General features: G+C 58.6%; 4 protein-coding genes across 7 annotated transcripts in view; 1 reads left to right on the top strand and 3 right to left on the bottom strand.

Annotated features, from left to right (window-relative positions):
- The first annotated feature begins 585 nt into the window (after positions 1–585).
- On the top strand, positions 586–2027 carry LOC122438620 (proto-oncogene FRAT1-like). Its single transcript, XM_043463676.1, has 2 exons — positions 586–1359; positions 1431–2027. Exons 1-2 carry the CDS (start codon positions 805–807, stop codon positions 1833–1835), a joined length of 960 nt encoding a protein of 319 aa, XP_043319611.1. The 5' UTR covers positions 586–804; the 3' UTR covers positions 1836–2027.
- Positions 2028–2032: 5 nt separating this feature from the next.
- ATP6V1FNB (ATP6V1F neighbor) lies at positions 2033–4739 on the bottom strand. 2 transcript variants are annotated; one of them, XM_043463677.1, is made up of 3 exons: positions 4616–4739; positions 3816–4267; positions 2033–2327 (listed from the first exon to the last, which is right to left on the bottom strand). In XM_043463677.1, exons 2-3 carry the CDS (start codon positions 4234–4236, stop codon positions 2218–2220), a joined length of 531 nt encoding a protein of 176 aa, XP_043319612.1. In that variant the 5' UTR covers positions 4237–4267; positions 4616–4739; the 3' UTR covers positions 2033–2217. The 2 variants fall into 2 exon arrangements, with proteins under 2 accessions (XP_043319612.1, XP_043319613.1); XM_043463678.1 differs by having other exon boundaries at positions 3816–3912; positions 4142–4632.
- Positions 4740–4765: 26 nt separating this feature from the next.
- ATP6V1F (ATPase H+ transporting V1 subunit F) lies at positions 4766–7548 on the bottom strand. Its single transcript, XM_043463679.1, has 2 exons — positions 7288–7548; positions 4766–5241 (listed from the first exon to the last, which is right to left on the bottom strand). The coding sequence occupies exons 1-2, from the start codon at positions 7443–7445 to the stop codon at positions 5040–5042; spliced, it is 360 nt and encodes a 119-aa protein (XP_043319614.1). The 5' UTR covers positions 7446–7548; the 3' UTR covers positions 4766–5039.
- Positions 7549–10504: 2956 nt separating this feature from the next.
- The window catches only part of FLNC (filamin C), a 28118-nt gene continuing 19800 nt past the window's right edge, over positions 10505–18822 (bottom strand). For 2 of the 3 annotated variants that reach the window (XM_043463665.1, XM_043463666.1), the window contains 18 exons: positions 18560–18640; positions 18147–18246; positions 17705–17845; positions 17319–17447; positions 17059–17232; positions 16357–16518; positions 16058–16261; positions 15463–15615; positions 15252–15374; positions 14883–15125; positions 14441–14710; positions 14206–14343; positions 13825–13940; positions 12990–13122; positions 12725–12901; positions 12360–12578; positions 11508–11717; positions 10505–11394 (listed from right to left, as the gene is read on the bottom strand). In XM_043463665.1, coding sequence (XP_043319600.1) covers positions 11207–11394; positions 11508–11717; positions 12360–12578; positions 12725–12901; positions 12990–13122; positions 13825–13940; positions 14206–14343; positions 14441–14710; positions 14883–15125; positions 15252–15374; positions 15463–15615; positions 16058–16261; positions 16357–16518; positions 17059–17232; positions 17319–17447; positions 17705–17845; positions 18147–18246; positions 18560–18640 — 2961 coding nt within the window. In that variant the 3' untranslated portion in view covers positions 10505–11206. The remainder of the gene's footprint in view (positions 11395–11507; positions 11718–12359; positions 12579–12724; positions 12902–12989; positions 13123–13824; positions 13941–14205; positions 14344–14440; positions 14711–14882; positions 15126–15251; positions 15375–15462; positions 15616–16057; positions 16262–16356; positions 16519–17058; positions 17233–17318; positions 17448–17704; positions 17846–18146; positions 18247–18559; positions 18641–18822) is intronic. The other variant, XM_043463667.1, reaches the window with a different exon arrangement.

Raw genomic sequence — 18822 nt, 5'->3', positions numbered from 1 at the left:
CATGGGTCTGGGGCTTCCCAGGCTACCGTCCACGAGGCTGCAGAGTCAGGCATGACTGAGTGACTAAGCACAGCACAGCACAACATGGGCTTTACAAATGCAGGAGTCAGGCCGGGGCCTAATGGAAGTAAGGCCGACCGGGGCCCTGGGGCTCCAGGTATCCCTTGGGGGAAGTGGCCCTGGAGGGAGGATTCCATCACAAACCTGGGACAAAGTGTTCTTCCTTCCTAGGACCTGGCCCAGAGGCAAGAGGGGAGCCAAGCAGAGCCCACGCCCCAGAGGCCCCATCAACTATCATCCGGGAGCCTACAGGAGAAAAAGCTGGCTCAGGGAGCCCCAGGGCGCCCAGGCCTCCCCTCCCCGGGCCTGCCAGAACCCCAAGATCCCCTGGAGGGGCTGGGCCAGGAGAGAGCAGAACAGAAGAAACTGCTAAGGACTGAGATTCCTCACAGTCAGAGAGAGGGGGACCCTCAGGGTCAGAGTAAGAGAGAGACAAACCAGGGTCCGAGTGGGGAGGCCACTCAGGCTCTGATGGAAGAGGTCTCTCAAGGTCAAAGATGGGAGGGCCTCCAGGGTGAGCACAAAGGGGCGCCTCAAGGTCAGAGCGAGAGTCGCCTCAAATGCGGGAGAAAGGAGGCCCTCCCAGAGCCGAGTGCAGACTCCCCTCGGGGTTCGGGAGAGAAGATCCTCCAATCTTCGGAGGGCAGAGCCTGTATCCCACCAGCCTGGGAGGCGGCTCGGGGAGAGGGGCCCCGGGAGAAAGGCGGCTCCCCGGGGGACATCTGCAGGTCCCTGGGGGAACGGATGCGGCAGCCTGGGGGAAGGGCGGGCCCGGGGCCCCGGGGCAGGACCACCCAGCTGATGCAGGTTAAGACCCATGGCCTGACAGGAGACAGCGCACCGGCCCTGGGAGCGCAGGGGCCCCTCAGGGAAGCGTTGCGGGCTCCCCTTCAGCTCGCTGGGCCCCTGACCCGGCCACTGCTCCCAGGCCCAGGAGCGGTGATGCTAGAGGCCCCATGCACTGGGGGCTCCGTGCAGCGGGAGCGCCCCGCTGCTCTCCCAGGGCACCTGGGCCCGCTGCGCGATCCGCCCTCGCTTCAGGGCCCAGGAGGAAGCCCTGGCCCCGCGAAGCAGGAGCTGGGCGGCTCCACGGGGCTTCCAGGCGCCTTCGGGAGACTGAGGGGTGCAGCGGAGGCCCCCAGAACCTCGAAGACCGCGTGGCTCGAGCCCCCGAGCAGAGACCGGGCGTCGGCGGGCATGAACGCCGCGCAGCAGGCGTCGGCTCTGCAGCGGCTGCTGGAGCTGAACCGCGAGGCCAGACGCCGGCGGCAGCGGGACCGCGAGCAGCAGCGGCTCCGGGTGCGCGGCCGGGCTGGGCGGGTGGGGCCCCGAGGGGCGGCCGCTGGGCCGCTGACAGTCGCCTCCTGCAGGTCCTGGAGCGCCTCCGCATCGCCAGGAACCGCCACTGCCGGGTGCACCCCCTGGAACCCCCACCGAGCCCAGCTCAGCTCCCACCACAGGCAAGACCCCCAGGAGAAGGCGGTGGGGCCACAACGACCCTGCCGGGGCGGGGGCCGGTGGCCGAGCTGGGAGCGACCTGGATCGCTTTGACTGGAGTGTATCCCGCACTTGCCATAACACCTGCGGAGCGGGCCGACCCGGCTGCTGCCCTCTGCTGGCCGCTTCGAGCCCGGAGGCCGGGAGGCAGCGCGGGCGCTCAGCGTTCCGTCCCTCCCCAGGAGGACGCGGCAGGGCGACGACGCGCCCTGCGGGAACAGCTGGAGCAAACGCATCGGGAAAGGACCGGGCGGCTGCGAGCCCTCGGGGCCAGGTGAGGGGCCGGAAGGGGAGTCTTGTGGGGTGGTGGCGGTCACTTTTTCCTGACATCTGGGATGAAAGGCCACTCTTTCCCCCAGGAACACCCAGAACTTCCAGCAGCTACTGTGGGCCCCCGGCGCTGTGGAACCTGACGAGCCTCGCCCATCCTTCCGAGGCCCCTCTAAGTCTCTGATGAATCCTCAAGGAGATGATTAAAGAGACGGGGGTTTAAGGGAAAGGGACGAGGGCAACCGGCAGGTCGGAGGGAGTTTCAGAAAGGCCCAGAACGCAGCCTCCGCGCCTGGGAGAGCCACAGACACAGACACACATGCAGCTTCGCCCCACCAGGAGGTGTGTTATTTCTTCTTCCCTCCCCTAAGCTCTCTGCCCTGCTCAAGGTCAGAGGGCCAAATCCCGGGGATCGAGGAGCGCGAAGGCCCCATTCTTGCGGAAGAAAGATTCAATGCGGCACATCTTGCAGAAGACCAGCTCTTGCTTCACTGGCGGGCCTGGGAAAAGATGTCAGAGGCCAGGGGTGGGTTCGCCTGTGTTGTATCCACTTTGTAAGTGTGCAGAAATAAAAAGAAATGCTTCTGAGAAGCGGGAGTTACAGGGAAACCGGGAGCTGGCTGGCTGCCCACCCGGATTAGCAGTGATGGCCAAATGCCAGTCAGCTGTGTGCCAACACCTCCCCCAGCCTCAGAATCCTCCACGGAGGTGGGTGGTGGGACTCCCATCCGTGCTTGCTACAGGGACAGACAGAGCTGGACTTCTCTGGGGGCAGACAGGGCTTCTTTCTACCTCCTGCTTTCATTTGGAAATTGTTCCCTTTCCTCTCCCTTTAGGGCCCTGGGGCAAATCACCCTTGGGCCCTGGGGGGATTTTTTGTTAAGGCCAAATTTCAACTGTGTTTATCCTCAATCATCCACCTTTTCCGTGCAGGAACTGGAGAAAACACCTGAGTAGTCTCACTTGAAATTCATGACCACAGACAGCAAAGGAACCCTCATCAGGCAGCAAACCCATGACACTCCCTGGCATATTCTCTCCACACCTTGACTCTTAAGCTCAAACCACACCATTGCCTTCGCTCCTCTCCCACCCAGTTGACGACCACGAGTCAATCTAGATGGACAGCCTTCTTGCCAATACCATGTCTGCATATCACTGTGTCCCCCCCACTCCTGCACCTTCTCCCTGCGTGATCCAGCCTCTGGAGCAACCTGGGTGAGCCCACCCACTCTCAAGGCTTTAAAGAGCACCTATATTCTGATGACTCCCAAAACTGTGTCTTCAGCTCGGACCTCGCTCCAGAGGGCCAAATCACTGACACCTCCAGCACAACATAGCCAACGCTGACCTTCACACCCCGCAGCACTCTCCCTACCCCCCGTCTCCCCTGCTGTAGCTGCTTCAGTCAAACACCTGCGTGTTGCCACTGCATTCTCTCCTTCTGTCATTCAAACCACCAGTAAGTTCCATTGTGTCTTCCTCCAAAACACATGCGGAATAGATATCAGCTCAACTGCTAATCACTCTAGCCCAAGCCACCGTCTTTCTTGCCAGGATAACTCAACCATCTGTCAGAGTTTGTTCTTACTCCTGAAAAGGCCACTACCTACAGAATAGTCAGGGTGATTTTTTTTAAGTAAATCAGTATCATTCACCTGCTTAAAACTCACTGTGGCTTCCCCTTAAACTTAGAATAAAACCCAAACTCCTCTCCCTTGTCAGTTAGCTCACTCGGCCTCTAGGTCCTGAGAGAGGCCTTTCCTGACAATCCATCCTAAAGCCGTGCACCCCCCTGCCTCCTCGCCCATCACGCCATTTCACTCTGGAACTTGGCCCTCTCTTGTTCTTATGTTTCTCCACAAGGATGGATGCCCCCAAAAGGAGTGTCCATGTGTCTCGTGTGTCTAGTGCCAAGAGCGCTGCCTGGCTCGTGGCAAGTTCTCTGTGTCTGTGAGGTGGATAATTTCCGGGAGGTTGGGGCTCACCCAGCTGCCAGCCATATGTGAAGTTGGTGGTGATGGGAAAGAGGTAGCGTTTCTCTGGCACGTCCAGTTTTCGGGTGCTGAGGTAGTGGTAGCGGCCCTGGAAGTCGTGGGAGATGCCTTCGTACAGCAGGGCCCGGGTGGCAGGCGGGACTGGGTACATTTCTGACTGAATAGGAGCCTCCAGGGTGGGGCTGGAGGCCCTGGAAGGAACTGCTTTGGGGGCGGGTGGGGGTGAGAGTGGGGCTTTGGGGGGCAGGGTGGGCAGCTTGAGGGGCAGGCGGGCTGCAGCCTTGGCCTTCTGCTTGGCCTTCACCAGGGACCCGTACTTGTGGTGCCACTCGCAGCGCAACATCTTCTCCCTCAGGTATTCCTCCTTCCAGAAGTTCTGCCGCACCGTGTCCATGTTGAGTTGCCGAGACATGGAGGCACAGGAAGGAGCAGGAGCGGGGTGCCTGCCGCCAAGGGGTGAGCACAGCAAGCAGAGTCCCTCTGACAGCAGGTGGCTGCCCAGGGACAGTCACTCGGCAACCGTGCCTCACCTCACACAGGGCCATGCCCTCAGCATACATCACCTGCCTTGCTTGCTGAGGCAGCCTCAGGCCAGGGCCCACTGGCTAAGAGCCTTGACCCCCAAACCTCTTGCCAGACTCAAGCTGAGTATCTCTGGCTTCCAGGTTTGCTGTGGTTCCTGCTTCCATCCCTTGAGGTCCCGACCCCTCCCAGCCAATACAGACTCAAGCAGGGGCATCAGGGGTCTGGACACAAGCCTGCTTCCATTCCTCCCTGCCAGAGCTGGTTACCTTTAATTCAGAAGACCAGGCTGGCACAATCTTCTCGGTCCAACTCTTCTAGGCCTGGGTCTTTGGCAAAACCTTTTCGAGCCCTGCCAATCAAATCACCCCCACAAGAGCCTCCTTCCACACACGTCCTTCCTAGCACCCAGCCTCAGATTGGAGAGAAGCAAGAACATTATTTTAATTTAACATCAACAATGACACTGTGTAACAGCACAGGGAAGAGGTAGTGGAGAGAAGACACTCAGGTTTCCTGTACCCCAACCAGCCTTAATTTTAATGGCAGAGCCCCAGCAACCTTGGAAGCACCCCACCTCTGGTGCCTCTCAGTGGAATGGGAAGGGGCAGGGAATTGGAACTCAGAGGCTAAGATCTTAGAGAAGGGCTGATGGCAAGCCTGGGGAGAGGCTGCAATGTGGAGGGGAGTCCTCTAGCGCAGGTCTTCGGCCGTAAACATGCCCCTGGCCCTGCGCAGGATGGAGTCCTTGGCAGCATCGTACGGGTGCTCCTTGGACGGGATCTCCAGCACGGCCGGAATGGAGCGCTGGTGGGCGTCCAGGGCGTGCCGCACCATCTCTGCGATGTACTGGTTGATAAGGATGATGCCGATGTCATCCCGATTTAGAAACTGCCTGGAAGGAGAGATGAGAAGGGAGTCCAGGGCGGCCCACTCTGAGTTGGTGGACTGGGCCACAGATGGAATGGGCTTAATCCAGAGAGCACAGTGGACAAGAGAAAAGGGTGCTACACTAAACTCTCCACTCTGTTTAGAGTCAATTTCATTCAAAAGCTAAGGGCATGGCTTCTATCCCACCCCCACCGCCTAGAAGACTCCCAAATGATCTGCTAATGAAGATGAGGGTGTGTGCTGGTGTGTTCCTTATGCTGTCTTCAGGTAAGAATGGGAGAGGACAAGACTATATGTGCCAGTCTCTTTGTATCTGCATAAAGAAAAAAGCAGAAAGATAAGGAAAAAAATACATGATGAAGGAAGGAAGTAATGAAGTAGAAGAGGTCAGGGGTTGAGACTGTGACTTCTCAATGTGTAGATCTTTTAAATATTAATTTGTAAACCACATGAACATGTTAACTTTTCAAAAGGAAACAGGTTAAATTTCTAAACACACACACACACAAGACCACACCACGTGGCACGTGGGATCTTAGTATCCCAACCAGGGATGGAATCCGTGCCCCCTGCTATGGAAGCATAGAGTCTTAACCACTGGACTGCCAGGGAAGTCCCCATAAAAATTTTTAAGGGGGAAAGGCGCTGTTCAGACCACTCATGGTCTATGCTGATGAGGGCAGGGGGTGGGTCAGAGGGGAAGTTTGGCCTGAGCCAGGAACACAGCATAGGAAGAGGAAAATCAGTAAGGAAGGAATCATACTTTCCACACAGAAGGAACCTGGCATTGGGCGCTTACTTTCTTGTGATCACCCACACATTTATTATTTACTCATTAAAAACTATTTACTATTAAAAAATAAAAACTATTTACAGAGTAGCTACTCTTTACCAGACACTAAGGCAGGTTAGATTTGATGATTTCAGAGGTCCCTTTTGGTTGGAAACTTGAAGTAAAATTTGTCCTTCTCTCATGACAACTTGAGTCACTTTACCAGACTGCTTAGAGATCAGCCTCCTGGGTCAGGGCCAATCATATCCCAGGCAATAGGAACCAGTCTTAGCCAGCAGCTCAGGGCTAGGCTGTTTAGGGGAAAACAGGTGGGAGAGGTTTGTTCCTAGCACTTGGCATAGGGGCTCCAGAGAAGGGGTGTGGGAAAGGACAGAGGGCTGGCACTCTCAACTCTAGTCACCAAGTCACCTCCTGGATTAAAGGACATGGCTGCACCCACAGCTTGAAGCTCCTGCTTTTAACCCGGGACAGGAAATGAAGATTTGAAGCGCAAGGTATCAGTAGAAGGTAGGATAGTCCTGATATTCTGTCCGCTGAGCTCAGGACAATGGGAAATTCCAAAGCAGACCAAGAGCTGAAGGAGTAGAGTGTGGCCCTGGCTTAAGAAAGGCAGAAAAGGTGAGACTGGGTTCAAATCTTTGCTCCATCTTTTTTCGAATTGTAGGACTTTAGTGTGTGCCTTTAACCTCTCTGAACTTTAGTTTTTTTACCTGTAAATGGGAATAACCCCTACCTTACATGATGACCGTGAGCTTCTAAGGGAGATGAAAACACATGAAAGTCCGAGCCTACTGCCCAGGTGCTCACTGAGTGAGTGGTTCCTTTAGGGGTCAACTCACGAGAGTCGAACGCTTGCAATGAACGGGTCCTGCTCTACCGGTGAACTGGGAGCTGAGAGTGGCCGTCTCTAGGCCTGAGCACTCTGGAAACTCAGCTCTGGCGGGCCAGGTTGGACCAAAGGGCGGTGCCCGGCGGTCATGAGCTGTTCCCCTTCTTTCCTGACACACGGTCATGTGAGAGGGGCCTTTGTGGACCCGATCTAGCCCTGATCCCACCGAGCCCCAAAAGGGAACTTGGGCCGCAGTGGCCTCCTCTCAGTCGGTGGACCGACCCCCGACCCTCACCCTCGAGGACGGGGTATGACACTTCAGCCAAAGTTTGGAAGCCCAACGCCGAACCCCGCCCCCAGCCTTCTCCCCTCCCGACGCTCCCACCAGGCAGAAGAAGGTCCCGTCCAGGCCTCGCGGGCTACCTTACCGAAAAGTGTCTTCGATCTCATTGATGGTAGTATCCTTCTCCACCACCAGGAAATTAGGGTGGCGGTTCTTGTTAAGCTCCCCTATGCCGCCCAGCAGGAAGCCAGTCACAGTGTCCTCGTCTCCGATCACGGCAATTAGCTTCCCCCGCCCCGCCATCCTCACAGACAAGCCGAGATCCTCAGCGACCGCCGGGTGTCACCGAAGTCCTGCCTTCGCAGCGCACCGCCTTCGGCCCGCACCTCAACCCACCAACGCTTTGGACATGCGCAGTTGTACCACTCCGCCTCCTGGGACATGCGCATTAAGAGCAGAAGCGCCTGACTCAGAATACGCCTGCGCCATAATGGGAGGCCAGAATCGGGGACTACGATTCCCAGAAGTCCGCGCGGCACAGTCGTGTCTCGCAGGTAAGTTCGCTGCTTTGTTGGACGGAGGTGAGGCAACTGCTGTTAGACGTCTGGACGCCTAAGGAGAGACGGTTTCTGTTCTGCAGGGTAAGGTCCGAGTCTCTGTCGTGTATGTATGCATATAGTTAACAACTAGTGCATATTTGCTCAATTAATAAAAGGATAGATAAGTTAATGGTGATACTCTTTAGTGAGTAGTGTGTCAATTGCTAAAATGTGAAACGTACGTGGAAGCGCCCATCAGTGTAACTAACCCATGCGAGAAAGGGGGCGCTCAAAGAAGGTCGCTAGCTGGATGAGGCTGGTAGAGATGAGGACAAGAGGGTGTTGCTGGGGAGAGAAACAGCACGTGTGAAGACTTAGGGACTAGAGAGAACCTAGTGCCTTCAAGGAAAGAAAAAGAATTTGGAAGTTATCCTGAGGACAGGGTTATTCTGAAGCCAGTGAAGGATTTTAAGCAAGAGAATGATATGGCCAAATTTATGTACTAGCGATAGGTTGAGACCTGTGCTGTGTGAGGAGGCAGGACTGAAGGAGAAGAAACCATTGTGGGATGAGAATGATGGTGGGCAGATCCCAGGGAGTGGGAATGGGGAATGTGAGAGTCTGGTGGAGCCAAGAGATACTTAGAGACAAAGCGGACAGAACTGGTATTAGATATGTTTGGGGAGGTAGACAAGATGACTTCCAGGTTTCTGGCCTGTGCAGCTAGATGGACGGGAGTCACATTCCTGAGAGAGTGAACTCTGAGATGAACATGTTGAAGGAGAAAGGTCCCCTCGCTCTCCCTCCCTTCTAACAAACAGGTGTCCTGGCATCTGGCATTTGATCTGCAGATCGAGAGCACTTGAGCTGTCCGGATGGTCTGATCTGGTGGTTACATGTGTGATAGGTTCATGATTTGAACATAAGTGGTATGAATCTCAGCTCTGCCACTTAGAGGTATGATTTGGGACTCATCACCAAAATTCCCAGGACCTTGATCTCTTTAGGTAATTATGTGCCCATCTCACAGAGCTGTTAGGATTGAGTGAGGCAGAGTCTCTACATGCTCAGCAGCTGGGACCATGCTACCCCTGAGGTGAGCAGCACTGGATATTCATAAACACACCACCTCACAGGTAGAGGGCAGCAGAAGTTGAGGAGGAGGCCGGCAACCTGGCAGGAAAAACGCTCCCATCTTGGGGCGAGGTGGGAGGGGAGGCAGAGAGTGAGGAAGCATGTGTGTAGAAGCACCTGACTCGGTGCCTGGCACAGAGCTGGCTCTTAATGGCCATGAATGGCTGGGACCTTGAGAAGGGATCTCGCCACAGGTGAGGGAGCTGTGAGAGCACCCATTCATCACACACACCATTCAACCAACCTTTATCAACTGTGGCCATGGAGAGGCTGAGGACACGAGATTTATAAAATACAGCTTCTGTCATCAAGGAACTCTCTCGGGACTGAGGGGAGAGTAAAAATATCACAGGGAGAGGGATGGACTTACAGAAAGAGAGGCCCTGGAGGGGTCTTGAGGAGGAAGAGAAAGACGAGAGGAGCCAGGAGGCAGACATCCTTTGAGTGAAGAGGTGGGGGATGGACGTATTTGGAGCCAGGCCACGTGTGTTGGGTTTTCTTTGGTCAACCCACCGCTACATGCCAAATGTCTGGAATGAGTCTAGAGCGGGGGGGATCAGTTGAGTGAAGCTGCCTTGCCCTGCTCTGGCTACTCAGTTGCTTATTTACTCGTTGGTCACACCTGTCTGTATTGGACCTCCTAGGCCAGGGAGTGCAGTCTGGTGGGGCAGGCCCACCCTCAGATTCACTGTTACAGATGAGGGTAGTGGTAATAAATGCAGTCAGAGATGTGCCCCAGGGCAGCACGAGGGCTCGGAGGCAGGTCTGGGACGATAGGGAGGGGTTCAGGAAAGCTTCCTGTTGGCCAGGAAGGTGAGGAGGGTGGAGAGGCAAGGATGTTCCAGGGCAGAGGCCCAAACTGCAGCACGTGGGTCTGGGAATCTAGAAGTTGTGAAGAGGGTAGGAGGTGGAGGGTGTGGTGAGAAAGGGCATGCCTGCCAGCTTGGCAGGAGGTTTCAATGAATGGGTAGGGAGGCTGGTGTCTGAACCTATGGGCTTTGGGGGCCTTGTTAGAACACGTAGACCAGTCTGGAGAGAAGGGAGCCACAGAAGGGCCTTGGACCAGAGAGGGACACAGTTCCTGTAATGTGACCACCCTCCTCTGGCTGCAGTGTGGTGAGCTGGAAGGGAGCTGCTGGTGGATCAGGAAGGAGGGACCAGTTAGGAGGGAGGCCCTAAGCAAGGTTGGGCTGGAGGGACAGAGGAGACCCTGCTTTGACCCAGGACCTAGCTGGAGTGACAGGTTTCTGGGTTCGTTTGTGGTTCTGCCTGCCTGCTGGTTGAGGAGTATTCCTGCATGAGCCAAGGGTGACTGTTTTTTAAGGTCCTGATTTTGAGAACATCCTTGAGATCCGGCTGAACAGAAACTGGCCTCCTGGTGGTCCCTGGGGCAATCTTCTATAACACTGTGTCCACCTCCCTCTCCCACCCCCAGCTCTCCAGGAATCTGAGGACCAAGCCCACATCCCTGACATGCCCCCCTTTCTTTGGAGCATTCTGTGAACATTCCAGACCTCCCCAAATAGATGGCCCAGAGGGGTGCCTCTCTGCCCCAGGCCCTTCCCCTGGACCTGACTCGGTCCTCCAGGGGACACGCAGCCAGCCTCTGCCTCCCAAGGCCTGGTTCAGGGTCAACAGCCAGAGCTGGCCAGCCAAGGAGAGCACACACACAAGGAACAACCACGCCCCTGCGACAGGCCGCACTTTATTTGGAGTTTTCCGCCTAAACGGCTCCCAGCTGAGCCGCATGACATGTGCAAAAGCCCCCCAGAAAGCTGGGCCTCGCAGTGTGTAAAAAAGGCCCCCCCATGGGGCAGAGCTGTGCAATTATTAAAAAAGAAAGAGAGAGAAATCGTCCCCCAGGAAGCCTGGCTGGGGTCTCAACCGCCCGGAGCCAGGACATGTGTGCAGCTGCCGCTAGGTACACTTTCTCCTCTGACTGTGCTTCGTTTGCCAAGTCGTAACACTCTGGGATTGTGGCCACCAGAGGGGCTGGATGCAGTCCTCAGTGGCTAGGAGGCCCGGCTGGCAGTGCGATTTGAGGGTGACCTCTCTCACACATGCAGACACCCCCAAACACGTGCTCCCCCACTGGCCTCAGCCCCACCAGAAAACACAGGGCTTCCCTGGCCCCCCAACCCCCAGTTCACCCTCATGTCACATTTGAGGCGAGGGACACTGCCCTGAAACAGACAAGGCCCTCCAGCCAGAGGGCCTGGCGGGGAGGGGGCAGTGCCGCTCCACACCCTAGGGCAGGTGTTTGTGGTGTCTGATTCGGCGAGCGTGCATCTGGGTGTGGCCCATTTATGTCTGTGTGTCTGTGTGTCTGTGTGTCTGTGAGTGTGTTTGGCCAGAGGTGGGGGCCGAGGCTGGGGGAGGCACTTCTGGGATTCAGGGCACATTGACTTTGAAGGGGCTTCCGGGGACACTTTCGTCGCCCCACTTGACGATGAGGATGTAGTCCCCTTTCTCCTTGACGGTGTAGGTGACGTTGTACACCCGGTTCCCCATGTGCTTCACATACACCTCCTCACAGGGGGTCTTGGGCCCGTGCACGCCCACCATCATCATATTGGTGCCTGGAGAGAGAGGCAGCGAGGGACAGGCTCACCCCGGCCCTTGGCCCCATGTTCGCGCACACTTGCCCACCCTGGGAGATGGCCCCCTCTCCCCTGCTCCACCCGCTGCCTGCCTGCTTTGCTGCAGTCCACGGTGAAGGAGTTCTTCTGGCCCACAAAGGCCTGGGACAGCCCGGGGCCCCGTGTCACCACCTTGCTGGCATCTGAGGAGAACTTGGGGATGGAGCTGTAGCTGGAACCCCGGCTTGAGGACGACTTGGTCACAGTCTCCACCAGGACCGTGGATGTTTCGTGAAGGCTGTGGCCTCCAGACAGCCGGGGACCTGAGGGGCAGGGTGGGGTTGCCACGAGCTGGGTCAGAGGCCTGCTCTTCCCGAGGCGGTAGGCCCCGTGTGGCAGCCCTGACAGCCCACGTTCCCTTCCTCAGCAGCAGCATCCTAGGAGCAGCAGCCCATTTCACACAGGGCTCTCGGGCAGGCTTATCTCCAGGTCTGGGGCCTCCATGGCTCTGTCCACCCCACCCCCACCCTTCTGGGCTTTGTCTGGGACCCGAAGTCACACGGTAGGTAGAGCCCTGCTTTAAAAAGGAACAGTATCCAACCAATCCTTCACACAGCTTCCAAAAGGAAAATCGGGTAAATGTCTGCTGAGCTATGTCTTCTTGGAAGTCAGAAATGGGGGATGCTAGGAGGGCAGAGTTAAGTGAAAACTTGGGGAGCCACTGCAGGGAAAAGATTAGTCAAGGGATGGACAGTAGAGAGGGATTTGATTTTTTAAAAATGATGTACACAAGTCCACACATAGAAGGTAGAGAATGGCACGTTGTGTAAAGCCAGGCCCACTTTATTCTTGGTAACCTGAAACCCTGATGTTTGGGGCCAACTCAGACCCAGATGTGAATGGCCACTGGAGGCAGCCCAGGATGGGCTGGACTGGAGGGACCTCGCCCCACCCAGGACACTCACCTGTGACTTTAGCCTTGAAGGGGCTGCCCACGATGTGCTGGGGGCCACCATACTTGATGGCGATGAGGTAGTTGCCAGGAGCCATGGGAGTGTAAGTGACCACGTGACCCTCAGGACACTCCCGACAGTCCAGCTGCACCTTGGAGGGGCCGTCAATAGTGACAGACAAGGCCCCTGAGCCCGCATTCAGGGTGTTGACGATGAACTCTGATGACACACCTGGGGACCAGAGGCAGCAAGGATGTAGACAAGAAGGGCTTGGGGCCCAGAGCTGGGATGGGCCCAGGCTCCCCGGAGCAGACCTCAGCCAGGACTTGTGGCTCATCAACACTGTCCCACCTCTCTCCCCAGCCCCAGGCACTCACCTGTAGTGCCTCCCTCGAGCCCAGGACCATAGGCCGACACCAAGCCTGGGTCCCCAGCCTGGCTCTGCTCCCCAACTCGGATCTTGAAGGGACTGCCAGGGATGTGGGCACCGTTGAACTTGACGTCGATGGAGTGGACGCCGTTCTCATGGGGGATGAAACGGATGGTGTGCTTGTCTGTGGGGGCAGAGGTTGGTGGGTGAGCCTTAGTCTTTTCCCTCCCCTTTCCAGAAGGTCCTAGCCTGGCAGGGACAGGCCAGCTCACCACTGTCCAGTTCGGAGACGTAGCACTCCTCCACGGCACCTGAGGGCGTGTGCACCCTAGCGTCAATCACGCCCCGTGCGCCGTTCAGCTGCACCGCAAAGGACGCCGGCTGGTTCACCTTGAGCCCGGTCTCCTGCAGAGACCACAGAGGGTGCTGCTGGAGGGCTCATGTCTGCAGCCTGGCACCGATCTCCCTTCCTGCCCGGCCTGGAGGCTCCCTCCTCCCACCCCCAGCTGCCCCCTGCCGCCTGGCCCAGCTCAGGGAGGTTCTCAACAAGGCTGCAATGGGAGGCGGAGGCTAGGTCTCTGGCCTTGGCAACCACCTGCTAAGAGGTGGGGCCTCCTGGCTGTGCCGGGCATGGTGGGGGACCAGAGATGATGTGCTCTGTCCTGGTTGGGGAGGTAAAACCCAGATACCGTAAAGCGGGCCTGATAGCAGAGAAACCAGTGCTGGGACAGCACTGTGTGGACTGCGAGAACTCAGTAGCTGGGATGGGAAAAGAGGCGTGTGGGCTAGACTGCCCTGGGGGCACTTGATGGAGAAGGTGGGGCCGCTGGGGAGGCTGGGGGTGGGGGCAGGTCCTGAAGATGAGCCCAGTTCTGGAATGGGGGAGGGGGAGGAGAGATACAATGGCACCTGAGGCTGCTAAGACTAGCCCAAGGGGCAGCTAGTACAGCTAGAGCCCCCTGTTGTCCAAACACTGGGAGAGAGGGGCCATCTGTCTGGACCTTCCAAGGTCACTGCTAAGTCCCTGGTCACATGGGCCTGCCATCCTCTACTCCTGCCCATCTCTCAGGGTGGCAGGAGGGCCCCACCCCACCCCCGGGCACACACCTGGAGGCTGGTGACAGTGAGACGGCGAGCATCATCTGAGAGGGAGGCCACGGGTACCACGAAAGGGCTGTCTGGGATGTGCTCGTCGTTGAACTTGATGGAGACCTCATAGTCACCTGGGGAGAGAAGACCAGTCAGCGCAAGCTCCAGGACAGGGGACAGCATGGGGGGGAAACGTCCCCACCCTGATCTCAGCCCAGGATGAGCTCCGAGGTCAGGCTCAGCTCTGGAGACACGTACTCCTGGGAGTGTAGGGTGGAGGGAAATGGGGCAGAGAAACTGCAGTGGCCCAGGTGAGGGGTTGGTTTGGGAGCCCCATCTCTTGCTGGGGCAAGCAGAAGCCTGGTCTGGAAAGTCGGGCAGGCCCAGCAAGATGCCCACCTGGCTCCTGGACGACATAGGAGACCCCACACGAGCCATCCTTGCGGTCCTCAAATGCGATCTCCGCCTTGCTGGGGCCCTCCACGGCGATCGATAGGCCCCCGGCACCTGCTTCTCGAGTCCAGATGCTGAACTCGGCTGGAGACAGAAACGGGACAGGGGCAGGTCTTCAGCACCATCGCCCACCCTGCTGGCTATCCTGCCCCCACCCTGTCCCGGCCGCCTGCCCGCTTACCTGGCACGCCGGCCACCCCTCGCTCCAGCCCTGTGCCTCCAGCTCGCACCTTGTGCGCACCGCCTTCACCCAGTGGCCCCACGGTGAACTGAAAGGGGCTGCCTGGCACATGCTGGCCGCGGTACTTGACCGTGACCGTGTGGGGCCCCATCTCCTGGGGCACGAAGCGGACGCTGTACGCGCTGTCCTCCCCCTCCACGATCTCGGCGGCTTCCGTCTTGCCCGATGGGCTGGTCACCTGTGCGGTCATGTCCTGAGAGCTGGCCTCACCTGCAGGGGGCGGGGAGTGTCAGGGCCACACTGGGGCTGCTCCAGGCCCTTGCCCTTCCCTCCCTCCCTCAGTAAACACCCCCTCCTCTGCTCAGACCAGCAGCCTCCCTGGCCAGTCCCGAGGGACAGAAGGCCCACCTCCCTGTGAAGACCCCCGCCCAGTCCTGCTCACCCTCCTGCTGCCGGGTGATGCTGCCAAAAGAGCCCAGGCGCTCCCGGCCCAGGAAGTCCCCGAAGACGGCGGGGAAGGGGTCTCCGCCAACCTGGGTGGACTCCTCCACCCGCACTTCGCGCTTGGTCTCCCCGCCCCGCGTCTTGCTGATTTCCGTGCGCTCTGTGCGGGTGTAGGTGTGGCTGCTGCGGGTGAAGGTGCGTGTCAGGCGCTCCTGGGCGGACACCATCTGGAACCAGTTCCCTGTGGGATACGTGGAGCCGGCGGAGGGGAGGGAGGTGAGAAGTAAGCCAGAAGGACAGAGGCCCCAGGGACGGGCTCTGGGCCCTCCCCTCAGCCCCGCCCCACCAGGCTCTTCCCGTTGCCTACCTGGGATCTTGAGGTTGAGGTCGCAGGTGCTGCCGATGGTGGCGATGGACGGTGCCTGCCTGCGCCGGGTGATGCTTTCCTTCATGCGGCCCTCGCCGGTGACCTTCACCGTGAAGGGGCTTCCTGTAGGAGCGAGAAAGAGCAGGTCAGCCACCTCATGCCACTCGTCTCTGGCCTCCTGGCCCATCCGGGCCACAGCCCAGAGCCTTACCAGGCACGTGCTTGTCGGCGAACTTGATGTTGATGATATAGGTGCCGGGTTCGGTGGGGCAGTAGGTAACTTTGCACGTGCCATCCTCCATGTCCTCGCAGTTGATGTCCACCTTGCTAGGGCCTTCAATACTCAGCCCCAGGCCACCATAACCTAGCGGGAGGCAAGGGACACATCTCCTTCAGTCCCTACTGCCATCTGCTCTCCCCTCCCCAAACCGCAGACTCCACCCAGAACAGACACCCAAGGGGCATCGTAACCACTAAAGAAAGGTGGCTCAGCAGAAGGAGGGGTGAGCCAGGCACTGACCCAGAGGGTTAGGGATAGGTAGTCTGGAAAGTTCTCTAAGGCAGGCCTCTTGGGTTTTGGTGAGTGAGGGAGAGACAAACTCAGGATGGCTGAACTTTCTCTTAGACACAGGAGAAGTGTCAGGGGGGCATTTACTCTTCCCAGATGGGCCCCAGAATGGGAATCTCAGCAGACTGGGCCAGGAAGTTCAGGAGGGGAGGGTATGGCCCAGGGGCGCTGGGAAGGAAAGGACTGGTCCCCACCGGAGGCACCAGCTGCAGTGAGGAGTCTCCGGGGCAAGAAGCACCTGCATTACGAGTGTCCACGATGAACTCCGCCACCTGGAACGTGTGTCCCTCGGACAGGCCCTTGCCCCAGACCCGCACCTTGCTAGCATCCCCGATCTCAGACGGTCCCACCAGGATCTTGAAGGGGCTGTTGGTGACGTGCTTGCCGCTCTTGCGCACGCTCACCACGTGCTCCCCAACTTCTTTGGGGGTGAAGGAGATGCCTGTTGCAGGGGGAGGTCAGGCATGAATGGAGCTCGGGGCCTGGCAGTGGTCCTTTCCCAGCTCCCCAGGGCCCCTCCCATGGCACCATGCTCACCGATGTGCCGGTTGGGCAGACGCTTCAGCAGGCAGGGCTCCTCGTTGCCCGAGGGGGCACGGATGCTGGCGGTCAGCTGGCTCAGGTCACTCTCGGTGATCTTCAGGGACACATCCGTGGAGGTGCCCACGTTCAGCTGTGACGTCCTCATCGAGTCATCACCTAGGGGAGAGTTGGTGTGTCAGGCAGGGTGACTCCGGGCAGGCCCTGCCCTCCTGGGGATCAGGAGACCCCCTGGACTCAACAGATCCTTCCCCCCCCCCCCCAAACAGGCGCACAGAGACAGGGAGAGCAGTCTCCATGCACATGTTAGGGGCCCAAGATTAGGGCCCCAGTCCTGAATGGGTTAAACCCCTAATTTACATAAATTTAAATTCAGAGTCAGGTAATTTTGTGGAACCAGAAAAGAAAACTGAGTCTAGACCACACAGCCCAGAACCCTTACCTGCTGTGTGTCGCCCCTCCAGGCCTACTGGTTTCCTCACCCATCATCAACATCCTGACTTAAAAGACTACGAGTGTGTTTTCAAAGGGTGGCTGAGTGTTTCTCACTTGCTGTAGAGAACAGCGCACTCCTTACATGTATCCAAAAATGACCTCTTCCACCTCAAGGGCACCCTACCCTAAACACCCCAGAGACCTGAAGGTGCTGGGCTTGCGCAGCCATTGTGTGCTGGGATGTGTGCCCACGCATACACCCACCTGTGATCTTGGCCGTGAAGGGGCTCCCTGGGATGTGCTTGTCATCAAAGCGCACAATGATGCTGTAGTCTCCGGGCGCCGTGGGGAGGTAGGACACGGTGCAGGTGCCATCCTTGTTGTCCTTGCAGGTGATCTCCGCCTTGGACGGGCCCTCCACGGCCAGGGACAGGCCCCCTGTGGGGGCAGGCGGGGCTACGGTCAGAGGTCCTCACCCCTGCACCGGCTGCCCACCCGCAGCCTCTGCCAGCAGCTCCCCTCACCTTCCCCGGCATCCTTGGTGACAATGGTGAAGGTGGCCGGCTTGTTGACCATGCCATGGCTCAGGCCTGGTCCATAGGCGCTGACGTGGCGGCTGTTGATGGCGTCCACGTAGAACTGCAGGGGGCTCCCTGGGGGTGGTGGGGGAAAGGGGGCTGGGTCAGCAGTGAGGACAGGGGCTGCCTGAGCCCACCTTGGACCCCCACACCTTCCCACAGCCTCCCTGCCAGGCCCTGCATCTGTGCCGACGGGGTCTCCCACCAGGACACCAGCCTTCCCAGGGCTTCACACGTGTCTGCACACAGCACGTGCTCAATAATTATGAGTGAAAGAAGGTCGATGAGGAGGAAGTCACTGTGGGCTCCCCTCAGCCCGGCCCCCGACTCACCGGGGATGTGGTTGCCGTCATACTTGATCCCCATCTGGTGCAGGCCCTTCTCGGTGGGCGCGTACCTCACCGTGATGGTGCCGTCCTTGTTGTCAGTAATGTTGGGCCGGGCGGTCTTCCCAGAGGGCATCCGCACCTCCCCTGCCAGGCAGACACAGGTACATGTGGGACCCCAGTTTCTCCCAGCTCCACCCCCTGCTGTCCCAGGCTCCCCCACCCCCACCCCCAGGTACCAGGAGACAGCCAGGGGGCCTCAGGGTGAATCCTGACCTGGGAGACAGAAGGCTGGAGTCTCAAGTCCCAGCTCTGCTCAGCTTACTGTGTGACCCTGGGGAGCTTACTTCCCCACTCTGGGCCCCAGCTTTCATCTCTTAAGGAGGAGCTGGGCCTGGACACATGGCATCCCTTGGGGCCCTCCTGCCACGGGGCCCTGGGGCAGTACCTGTGAGTTCCCCTTTCTGCACAGTGAAGGGGATGACCAGGTTGAAGGGTCTCAGCATGGACTCCATGGGTTCCGCAGGCACCACCGGCTCCTCTGTGGCCTGTGGTGGGGGAGAGGGAATAGTCACGTGGCTGGGAGAGGTCTGGGGAGCTCGGCCTGAGCCGTGACTGAAGACAGAGAAGATGAGGAAAGAGCGAGATGGTTAATGGTGAAACCAGAGGGCAGGAGAGGCGCGTCAGCTGCAAGAGAAGAGGTGCCGTGCCCAGCTCCGGGATCCGTCTGCCCCGCCTGACTTCCCGCCTGCTCCCCAAGATGGCCCCCAAACCATGCCCCGGCCCTGGCCGCTGAAGAAGAGAAGAGATGAAGGAAGAGGAGGCGGGGGGCGAGTGTGGCCCGGGTGGGAGGGGCAGTACCCAGTGTGTGGGGTAGGCGCTGGGCCGGTGCAGCTGCGGCACATCGGGGGGCTCCTCCACGCGGGGCATGGCCTCACACGCCTGGGAGGCAAGGCACGGGAGAGCACAGGCTGTGACAGGCCAGTCCCCGCCAGCTCGGGTGACCACAAGCTGACTCAGAATGGCCCAGGGACCTGATATCCTGGGCCGCCCCTAGGGCAGGATGGCTATCTCGGGTGCTTTACTCTCCCGAGGGCTTCCCTGTCCTGCAGGGCCACCTGAGG

This window comes from Cervus canadensis, chromosome 3 (assembly GCF_019320065.1).
Source record: "Cervus canadensis isolate Bull #8, Minnesota chromosome 3, ASM1932006v1, whole genome shotgun sequence".
Classification (NCBI taxonomy): domain Eukaryota; kingdom Metazoa; phylum Chordata; class Mammalia; order Artiodactyla; family Cervidae; genus Cervus; species Cervus canadensis.
Note: the sequence above shows the minus strand (reverse complement) of the source record. Positions and strands in the feature narration are given on the sequence as shown.

Bases quoted from the DNA above. Each gene is read 5' to 3' on its own strand.
- LOC122438620 (XM_043463676.1), top strand. From the start codon at position 805: ATGCGGCAGCCTGGGGGAAGGGCGGGCCCGGGGCCCCGGGGCAGGACC. The intron at 1,360-1,430 runs GTGCGCGGCCGG...CGCCTCCTGCAG, and splicing joins GCGAGCAGCAGCGGCTCCGG to GTCCTGGAGCGCCTCCGCAT.
- ATP6V1FNB (XM_043463677.1), bottom strand. From the start codon at position 4,236: ATGTCTCGGCAACTCAACATGGACACGGTGCGGCAGAACTTCTGGAAG. The intron at 2,328-3,815 runs GTGAGCCCCAAC...ATCTTTTCCCAG, and splicing joins CACATATGGCTGGCAGCTGG to GCCCGCCAGTGAAGCAAGAG.
- ATP6V1F (XM_043463679.1), bottom strand. From the start codon at position 7,445: ATGGCGGGGCGGGGGAAGCTAATTGCCGTGATCGGAGACGAGGACACT. The intron at 5,242-7,287 runs GTAAGGTAGCCC...CTCTCCTTCCAG, and splicing joins GAGATCGAAGACACTTTTCG to GCAGTTTCTAAATCGGGATG.